The sequence below is a fragment of the Lactuca serriola genome, chromosome 3, assembly GCF_051521515.1.
Source record: "Lactuca serriola cultivar US96UC23 chromosome 3, Lser_US96UC23_V15, whole genome shotgun sequence".
Lineage (NCBI taxonomy): Eukaryota > Viridiplantae > Streptophyta > Magnoliopsida > Asterales > Asteraceae > Lactuca > Lactuca serriola.
The window spans coordinates 256,837,486-256,848,038 of NC_136410.1; the positions used below are offsets into that span (position 1 = coordinate 256,837,486).

General features: G+C 33.9%; 1 protein-coding gene across 1 annotated transcript; it reads left to right on the forward strand.

Annotated features, from left to right (window-relative positions):
• Positions 1 to 7,723: 7,723 nt before the first annotated feature.
• LOC145093923 (plant/protein (DUF668)) lies at positions 7,724 to 9,968 on the forward strand. Its single transcript, XM_079032165.1, has one exon. It carries the CDS (start codon positions 8,031 to 8,033, stop codon positions 9,753 to 9,755), a length of 1,725 nt encoding a protein of 574 aa, XP_078888291.1. The 5' UTR covers positions 7,724 to 8,030; the 3' UTR covers positions 9,756 to 9,968.
• The last annotated feature ends 585 nt before the right edge of the window (positions 9,969 to 10,553 follow it).

The window sequence follows — 10,553 nt, forward strand, 5'->3', positions numbered from 1 at the left end:
TTGCATCTATAAAACCTTATGGGTAACTCATGTAAACATCTTCAGCCAACTTCCCATTAAGGAAAGTAGTTTTGACATCCATCTGCCATATTTTATAATCATGAAAAGTAGCTATGGCGAGCATTATCCTGATAGACTTTATCTTGACCACTGGTGAAAAGGTATCATCATAGTCAATCCTTAGGGTTTAAGTAAAGTCCTTCGCCACCAGTCATGCCTTGAAAGTGTGTACCTTTCCATCAATGCCACTCTTCTTCTTGAAGATCCATTTGCAACCCACTATCTTTCGACAAGGTTCTTGATCAACCAAATTCCAAACATGGTTATCATACATGGACGTGATCTCGCTATCCATTGTCTCTTCCACTTGGTAGACTTAGGGCCTGCCATCACTTCCTTGTAGTTAGCTAGCTCATCCAAATTTACTAGTGTATGATCACTGCCAAACGTGTCACCATTTGTAGTTATATGAAAACCATAGAACTCAGGCGGTACGCTAACTCTACTAGAATGTCCAAGAGGTAATGAATTGTTAATGGGCTCAATAGGAGTCTCATCCTCTGGTTGAGAGCTAGTGTCTTCTAAGGTTCCTTCATTGGTTGATTCTTGAATCTCTTCAAGGTCAATTGTATTCCCATGTCCTCTTTTTTTATGAGCTCTCACACACAAAAGACTCCTCTTTGTGCTACAAAGAACACGTTCTCACTAGGTCTGTAAAATAACTATCCAAAAGACTTCTTTGGGTAACTAATGAAAATATACCTCTCACTTCTAAGTTCTAGCTTGTCATGAGTCTCTCATCTAACGAAAGCTTCACATCCCTAGACCTGATATGTGCTAATTAGGGAACCTTCTCTGTCCACATCTCATGAGGTGTTTTGTCAGCCTTCTTGGTAGGGACAAGATTGAGAATATGGGCGGCTATCTCTATGGCATACCCCCAGAAAAAAAATGGGAAGAAAAGATTGACTCATCATGGAATGAACCATGTCTAACAAGTTCCAATTATGCCTCTCATCCACACCATTAAGTTGTGATATCCTAGGAGGATTCAATTGTGAAACTATTTCACATTCCTTGAGATAGTCATGGAACTCGATACTAATATACTCTCCGCCTCTATCAGATCGGAGCATCTTTATCTTCCTGTCAAATTGATTCTCGAATTCATGTTTAAAATCTTTGAACCTTTCAAAGGTTTCTAACTTATGTTTGATTAAGTAGATATAACCATATCTATTATCATCATCTATAAATATCACATAGAATCGATTAGCATCCCTTGTGGAGGATCTGAAGGTCCACACACATCTATGTGTGTGTGTGAAATCCAATAAACCTCCACCTCTTTCACAAGATCCAGTGAAAGGTGATTTTGTCATCTTGCCCAAAAGACAAAATTCACATTCATCATCTAACCTTAAGTCAAATGATTCCAACATTGCATCCTTTTGGATTTGGGCGATGTGTTTCTTGTTAATGTGCCCAAGACGACAATTCCATAAGCATGCCTTGTCTAAATCATTAGACAAATCAACATGAAATACACTATTATTTAAGCTATCAACACAAATCACAGTTTCATACACACCATTACAAGGTAAAGCTTCAAACATAAAAATACCATTTTTATAAACCAAAATTGAACCATTCACATCATTAAATGAATATTGAAAACCTTGTCTAAATAGTGCATGAAAAGAGATAGTTTCGCGTTATTTTTTACAAAAAGCAACAATCAACTAAATATAATCTAACATCACCACCAAGCACAATACTATAAATTCCAATATTGGTAACAGGAGAAGATTGTCTATTGCCCATGATCAATTTCATCCTTCCATGCTCCACCTCCTAACTTTCTCTTAGCCCCTGCAAATCAGAACAAATGTAAAAACCACATCCTGTATAAAGGACCCAAGAATGAGTAGGTTGTGAGTTATTAGTTTGAATAGTGTAAATACCTACCAACGATGGCTTCACTTTTCCATCCTTGATGTCCTGAAAGTACTTAGGGTAACTTCATTTCAAATGTCCCTTTTCATTGCAATAGAAGCAAGTGCCCCCCTTAGGATCAGTAACAAAAGGAATGTCAAAACTAGGCTTTGCTTTTGGGCCATTGCTAGATGACCAAACATGGGCATTTCCCTTCTAATTCATCTTAGGAGCACCTTTCCTATTCTTTCCTTTGTTTTTCCCAATGGAAAGGACATGAGTACTAGTGGGAGTAGAGTTTTGATTTTTCTTCAAACCCGACTCAGCTGTCTACAATAGGTTTTGGAGTTGGGCCAATGTGGTTTCAGTATTGTTTAGATGATAAGCTAGAATAAACTGGTCATAACAAGGTGGAAAGGAGTTGAGGACCATGTCAATGGCCAACTCCTCGTTGAAATTCACATTTATCCTTTCAAGGCGCTCCACGTATCTCTTCATCTTTTGCACGTAATTATAGACCGGCTCTCCTTCCTTCAACTTGCAAGCCATTAGGGCTTTGATGACCTCATACTCTTCCTGACGAGCTCTCTTGTGAAACTTTTCCACAAGGTCCAAGTTCCTCTCGTATGACCAGTAGTCCTCATAGAACCTTTGAAACTCAGGAAACATGTTGGCAACCATGATGCAAGCAACCTTAGTCACGTCATCATAATGTTTCTTGTAGGAGGCTATTTGTTTAGGAGTAGCAGTGGTAGCTTCATCGATCTCAACAAGATGTTTTTCAAGGACATACTATTTGACCTCGTATTGAAGAGCCATCTTCATGTTACGCATCCAATCATTGTAGTTGGTGCCATCCAATGTCACATTGGACACGATTGAGAGTAGCGAGAAGTTGTGGGTAGAGGTTTGAGAAGCAGAAGCATCACCAGGAGTAGACATCTATAGAGAAAAAGTAGTTTTAGTTAGATGACAATAAATCCTTAATATTTTAACCCATAATAAATATTTAAGGCTAGGATCCAAAATAACAAATCACACCTAAGAAAAGGGATGTCGTAATCTTATCATGGATTTATGAAGGTAGGTACAGGAAATTTGCCAATTTCAATCAAAATGAAATTCCTAGATCTTTTGATATTTATTGAATCTTATCAATGATATGTTTAATCTTAGATTATTCTCTTCTATTTGTGACTGTGATGCCGAGGATCACAAACAAGTTGTGAATAACCATGAAAATATGCTTGGCAACCTCAATGTCATTTATCATCTCTAATTAATGTGTCGGTTAACCGCACACGTTTCATTAACATTGATAATTTTCGAGATTTCCATTACTACTATTTATATTCACTATTAGTGTGCCAGTTAACCACATACGCTCCACTAACTACATATAAAGCATAATGTGCAATTTCATGGATTAGCATATTTTTCACATTTTCCTAAAGTAACTAAGAGTGGGATTTTTTTTCAAAATATGTTAGTTACTTTATAGCATTATACTTATTAATGAGATTATGTCCTATCAAATCCGTTCGGCTAACGAACCTCCACCACACAAGAGAGCGGTGGATGAGAGTGGACACCCAATGACGGTCATTTTATGGGTTTCTTCCTTAAACACCATTTATAGTATGACTTCGTGAATAAGGCGTACTAGCGATTTTACTGACTTGTCATATACATATAATATATTAAACTTTTAATTACATAATGTATAAGGTGTATTTTAAAACTTTTCTAAAAATACTAGGTTTAATTTTAAATTTTCGAAATTAAAAAATTAATTTAATTTAAAAAATAAACCAATTATGATTTAATCTTTATCTTTTAGTTAACTATTAATTAAATTAATTTAAATCATATAAGGATTAAATAATTATTTACTATTAAACTATTAATTAATAATTTGAATTTAATCCTAATCCTTACCCTACTAGATTTTCGAAATTTAAGGTTATATGGATCATCCAATTTTAATTATTTTATTTTAATCAATTAAAATAATAATGATCAAATAAGAAAACCCTAACAACCTTCACAAAATTTTGAAACTTAGGGAGGAGGCTAAGGTTTCAAAAGCCCTAGCCCAAGTCGAAAATCCAAGCCTTAGGGTTTAATTTATATAAACATTAATTTGATATATTCGACTATTATGCAAATTCAATTGAAAAACATGGGGCTCTGATACTACTGATAGCTTTTAAAGGTCACAAAAAAATGTGGTGGAAAATAACTGAACTCTTAAGTTCACATGCAACCTAATTGGAGCTATGTTTTCACTATTGAAAGCTATATAATCTATGAACATCAAAGAACCCTATGGAAACCCTAGTATTTTCAAAAATCATAAGAAATATAGGGTTTACATGCCTTTTGATTATTCTTGTAAATAACCAATGAATTCCTTCTTCAAAGGCTATTGGAAGCAAGCACTAGAAATCTCGTGTCTCTGATGGTTCACACCCAAACCCTACCAACTAAGGAAACTTAAAGAGAGAGGAGAGGGAAGGAAATTACCGGCTATACTCTCGAGGTATCAAGTGGCTGATAATAAGAGGGTTTAAGGCCTTATTTATAGCCACATTAGGAAACCCTGGAACCCCTAATTTGAACATAATACTATTATTTCAAATTAGGTAATTATCCAATATCCTAATTATCTTCAAGGGCTATTCTAAAAACCCTAGAGTTATCCTCCAAAACCATCCACCACCTTTAGGAAGGTTCTGGAACCCTTTTCTTCAACTATTGAATGATTACATCTTAGGTCCTTTCACTTTTAATTAATCCAGTTAATCCCAAAATTAATTGTAATTAATTCTAATTAATTTTTGATTAATTCTTAATTAAATAATATTATTTGTAATTAACATATTATTCTTATAACATATTAATAAATCATTTATTTCTATTTATTAATCATATAATAAATCAATAAATCGGTCTCTCTTTGCAAAAGTCATCCTATTCAATTACTAGGTTTGAGGGCAGCCCAAAAGGACTGTGTCAATTATTCAAGTATATACCAATTTAATTATTGGCTTGGACACCTAATCTAACAAATAATACATTTGGTGTGGATCTAATAAGAAGGGTGTGCGAATGTAGAAGTTGGCAATTGAGAGGTATCCCATGTGTGCATGGCATGGCTGCAGTTACATACTTGAATCATGACACATAGTTGTATGTGGAACCTTGTTTTAGCAAACAAAGTTTGCTTTCATGTTACACTTATAATGTCCACCCTTTAAATGGTAGTTCAATGTGGTCAACACTTGGTTACCATAAGCCTTTGCCTAAAAAAAAGACTACTAGGAAAACTAATAGTTAAATGAAAAAAAGATTATGTAGAAAGAGAAAGTACTGATAAAAAGAGGCATATAGTATCATGTGCAGGAGAGCTGCAAAAGTGTAGTACTTGTATGGGAACTGGACACAACAAATCAAGATGTCAAAGAAAAGGTAAAAATTAATTGATTTAGTGTAGTTCTATATAAATGGAGATAGTAATATTAATTTATTTTCTAAGTAAGCAGATGTAGAAATGTACCTAGTAAGTGGATGTAGAAATGTACCTGCTCAAGAACACGTTCAACAACCTACTCAACAACCTAGTAACACTTCAAACACCCCTACAGGAAATGGAAATGTACTTGTCCAACCACAATATCAAGCCCCCAAAACTTCAGGAAGTTCAAATAAAACAAGTTGAGAATTAATTGTGGGAAAGAGGAAAGCTTCATAGCGTATAACCAAGGTTGCTCTACGTAAGAAAGTTGTTCCCTAAAAAAGTATTGGTTATAATCGAAAGGACCAGTAATTTTAGAATGATGTGCTTGTTTTCTTTTGTTTAAGAATACTTTTAGTCTTTTGAATGGAAGTGGGAACAAACCTTAAGTGTTTTGTCTCAATTTGTAATGTAACTATGCTAGTAGCTCGCAAAAGTAATATAATATCTACTTTTATACATTGTCTTCCTTTTATTTACTGATTAATGTGTTGATGGTTATTTTGGTCATAACGTACTTCAAGGGTATGTTAATCTTTGTCTATAAGATAAGATATGCAACAAATATGTGTTTTGGTCAACGGTTGATGTTACTTATGCCATGTTAACAATTTTGTGTTATTGATCATTTATCTTTTACCTGTTACAACATTGTACTTTGGACATTTAATCATCATCAAGGGTACTTGCCAAACATTGTGTGAATCCAAGATGGAAGGCTACAGTGGCAATGAGTGAATCCATGACTTACAGGTGAGGGGAGAATGATAAAGAAGTTGTCGACATTTTAGGGAAAATATAGATTCTAAGGCAAAATTAACACCTATATATTGGATTAAATAAGTGGTGCGTAGATAGGATGAATAGGCCACATAAGTTGCCAAATTAACATAAACCTAAGATTATCAGTCATATTATCTAATTTGAACATGTCAAACATGTTCAGTTGGCAAACGTGGACAGAAAAACATCGTTATATAAATATGGAAAAAGACCTAAAGCACGCTATCTTCCTAGGTCATTAACCTTTTTGTTATTGACCTTAGGCATAAATTAGGAATATCAAATGCTTGAATTTAATTATTATTATTAATAAATTACAAATTATATATATATATATATATATATATATATATATATATATATATATATATATATATATGTGTGTGTGTGTGTTAATTGAGAGGTATCCTTATGAACAGTATGTGACCAAGATACTGTTCCTCGGGTTACTTACTCAACCCAACCATAGTCACCACCTCTTTATTGGCTTCACCATTTTTATATTCGCACCGCCATAACATTCTACCTTCTTCCGATAAGATATTGCTCTCATTCATCTCTTTTTTCACGTATCTCGGATACTTTCTCATGCTCTCCTCCAGACCACCGTCTCCACCCCCTTCTAATTCGTTCTATCAATACTAATGTTAAAAAGCATATAAAGTGATATATCAATAATAAATTATTTATTCACGGAGGGATCTTAGAAGTAAAAAATAAAAAAAATAAAAAAATTAATGTACAGAATATAACACAAAAATTTGTTGACCGATAATTTTTTGTTATAGACTTATAGCTGATTTTCAAGAATCCATCTAAACAAAATTTATCATTTAAAACTCGGTATAGACAAAAATAATTTTCCTTATGGAACAATGGTCATCATTTTTTTTGGGTGTTTTTACTTTTAACCCTTTTCTTATAATTTTCTATTGCAACAGAAACAGAATGTCAAGAAGTATTATTTTTACAACAGAAAAGTGTGGATGGAATGAAACGAATTGATGGTTGACTTAATCCATATATATTTTTTTTGAATAAAGAAAAGAAAAACCTTCAAAAGGAAAGTCAACAGTTTTGACCTTGTAAGTTGCACAACTTCTCCCTCCACAACCTCTCCAATATCCCTCATTCCTCAAATTCCTTACTTTACAAAAAAAATTCCCTACTTTTCATTATTTTATGCATCTCCCCTTTCTATTGTTATTTTTTTATTTGGATTCTAGATACAAGTTGTTAATATCCCTTATAAAACAATTATTTGACAGAAATTATATGAGTTTATAAATTTTGTGCCAGTTTGCCTTCCATCAATATGTTTTGACTTTTTATTTCTAATTTAAAAAGAAAAATGTTGATAAAACTTCATCAATTTATATATAATAAATTAATAATAATCAATTTTATTACAAATTTGATATGATAGAAAAAAAAGCACCCAAAATATGAAATTAATTAGTTTACGAAATCTGATATGAGTCCACATAAGACAAGGTACAGAAAGACAGTGGTGCAGTTGAGTTGAGATTGGCTTCATTCAAACTGCCATTTCCCCTCTTCAAATATGCTCTCAACTCCATCAATCGATCTCCATATTTCCCTCCATCTTCCATACCCAAATCTCATTCCAACTCATGTTTTTGAATCTCTTAATCTTCAAGAACATCCAATTCTTTCCCATTTTTACGTATCTGTGTAATTAATGTGATGCAATTACTGAAACCCTGATCAGATCTGCGAAGATTTTTTGCTGGTTTTGGGGGATTTGGAGCTTGGAGACCTCAAACATTCAGCAATGGTGGCTGAACCTTGGTTACTGCGGATGGGGAATCAAATGAGTTCGAATCTCAAACACGCTCTCCTCTTGGAATCGTCTTCAAAACCATCAGCCAAGAACAAGCAAGATACCCGCAACAAAACTCCGGAAACAATCGGAATCCTATCGTTTGAGGTCGCGAATGTGATGTCGAAAATCGTTCACCTCCACAAATCCCTAACGAATTCCGAGATCTCTAAATTAAAAAACGAGATTCTCAAATCTGACGGCGTCAAAACCCTAGTTTCCTCCGACGAAACCTACCTTCTAGACCTCGCGCTTTCAGAAAAGCTAGACGATTTGAGTTTCATCGCCGGCGTCGTTTCCAGGCTCGGCAAGAAGTGTACAGTCCCGCAGCTCCAAGGGTTTCAGCATGTTTACGAAGATATAATCAATGGAGCCATTGATGTGGGAGGATTAGGGTTCCTAGTCAAAGACATGGACGCAATGGTGCGAAAAATGGAGCGATTCGTGAACTCTACAGCTAGCCTCTACACCGAAATAGAAGTTTTGAACGAATTAGAAGCTGCAACGAGCAAATTCCAGCAGAATCAGCATGAAGAAAGCCGAAAAGTTTTACAACAGAAAGTGATTTGGCAGAAGCAAGATGTAAAACACCTGCAGAATGTTTCTCTTTGGAATCAAACTTACGATAAAATCGTCGAGATGCTAGCAAGAACAGTATGTACCCTCTATGCCCGAATTTCTTTAGTTTTCATCGATACAATTTCACGAAGAGACATGTTCTCCAATGCTTCTCTCCCCATTTCTTCTTCAAATCTACACTCCTGTAGAAGTTTACCTCAAAATTCATCCCAGATCGATTCCCGTAGTACAAAATCTGGTGGCAGTTTTAGTAATTCAGGATTTGAGAAAAGGGTAATTAGTCCCAGACCTCAGATCATATCAAAAAAGGGGGAAATCTCTCTGTTTAAAGCCGAAGATTTCAATTTCGCTTGTGGGTTAGGACCTGGAAGATTGTTCATGGAATGTTTAAACATAAACAGTTCGATTTCAAAATTCGATGATTTCGATGACGATTCTTTCCAAAAACATGATGATCAAAGCAGTCGGATTTCAAGAGAGATCACAAATCATTCTTCTTTTCACACCCGAATCCCAAGAATCCCAAAAAGCAGCTTTAAATCTACTCCAAAAAGCAGCGCAACAAAAACCAGACTAACAGTACAAGCTCCTCCAACCACCATTGGAGGATCTGCATTAGCATTACATTACGCCAACATCATAATCGTGATTGAGAAATTACTACAATACCCTCATCTAGTGGGTGAAGAAGCTAGAGATGATTTATACCAAATGCTCCCAACAAGCATACGATTGGGGTTAAAGATTAGTCTAAAATCATATATCAAAGATTTAGCAATCTATGATGCTCCTCTTGCTCATGATTGGAAAGATCGACTCGATCAGATTCTTGTTTGGCTTTCACCTTTGGCACATAACATGATTAGGTGGCAGAATGAGAGAAATTTTGAACAACAACAAATCGTTTCAAGAACAAATGTGCTTCTTCTTCAAACTTTGTATTTTGCTGATAGAACGAAAACAGAAAGAGCCATTTGTGAGCTTCTTGTGGGGTTGAATTATATATGTCGATATGAACATCAACAGAATGCGTTGTTGGATTGTGCAAGCAGTTTTGACTTCAATGAATGTATGGAATGGCAATCTCAATATTCATGATGGTGAGTTTTGAGTTTTTTTTATTAGATGATGATGATATGTGAATATGTGATTTTTTTTTTTTTTTTTTTTTGGGTTTTTAGAGATTTATTTTATAATCATTGTATGGATGAGTTGTGTTATGTACTTTGTTCCAAGTTTTGAAAGTACAAAATTCAACTTGAAAAACAATCGAGCTTCTTCAAATCTACAATGTATTTTGGTGTTCTTTTATTTTTCTGTTTAAAGCTTTGTTTTTGTTTTGTTTTTCAGTTTGATTGGTAGCCTTATGTTTACTTATCTTGTTGGATTAGTTAAGAAAATGTAGAGGATTTTTTTTTTGGTTAATGGGTTTATAATTTAATTAAAACAACTATACATTGTTGTTTCTTTTTTACTTAATCCCAACAAAATGCCAATATAAGTTAAGCAAAAAACATTTCTTAGGCTATGTTTGATGACAAGGTGAAAAATAAGCTAATAGGCAAAAAGCTAATTGTTAGTCAATAAAAAAATGATCCATTTTATAAAAGTAGCTAGTTGAAATATATAAAATGTCATAAAAAGGATGTAGAATAAAAGGTATAATTGAGGAAAAAAAAACTCTAAGAATATATTCGTTGAAACGTTAGTCTGAATATAATTGAGAATTAAAAAAAGGAAAATTGGGAAATCTAACCTATATAAATCAACTTTTTAAAGAAAATAACTATTTTTTTTAATTTTTGAAAAGTAATCATTTTTCTTATGAATGTCTATTTATGGACTACTATTTACATTTCAGTCTACTTTTCAATTTTTTTTTCAAAGAATACTTCA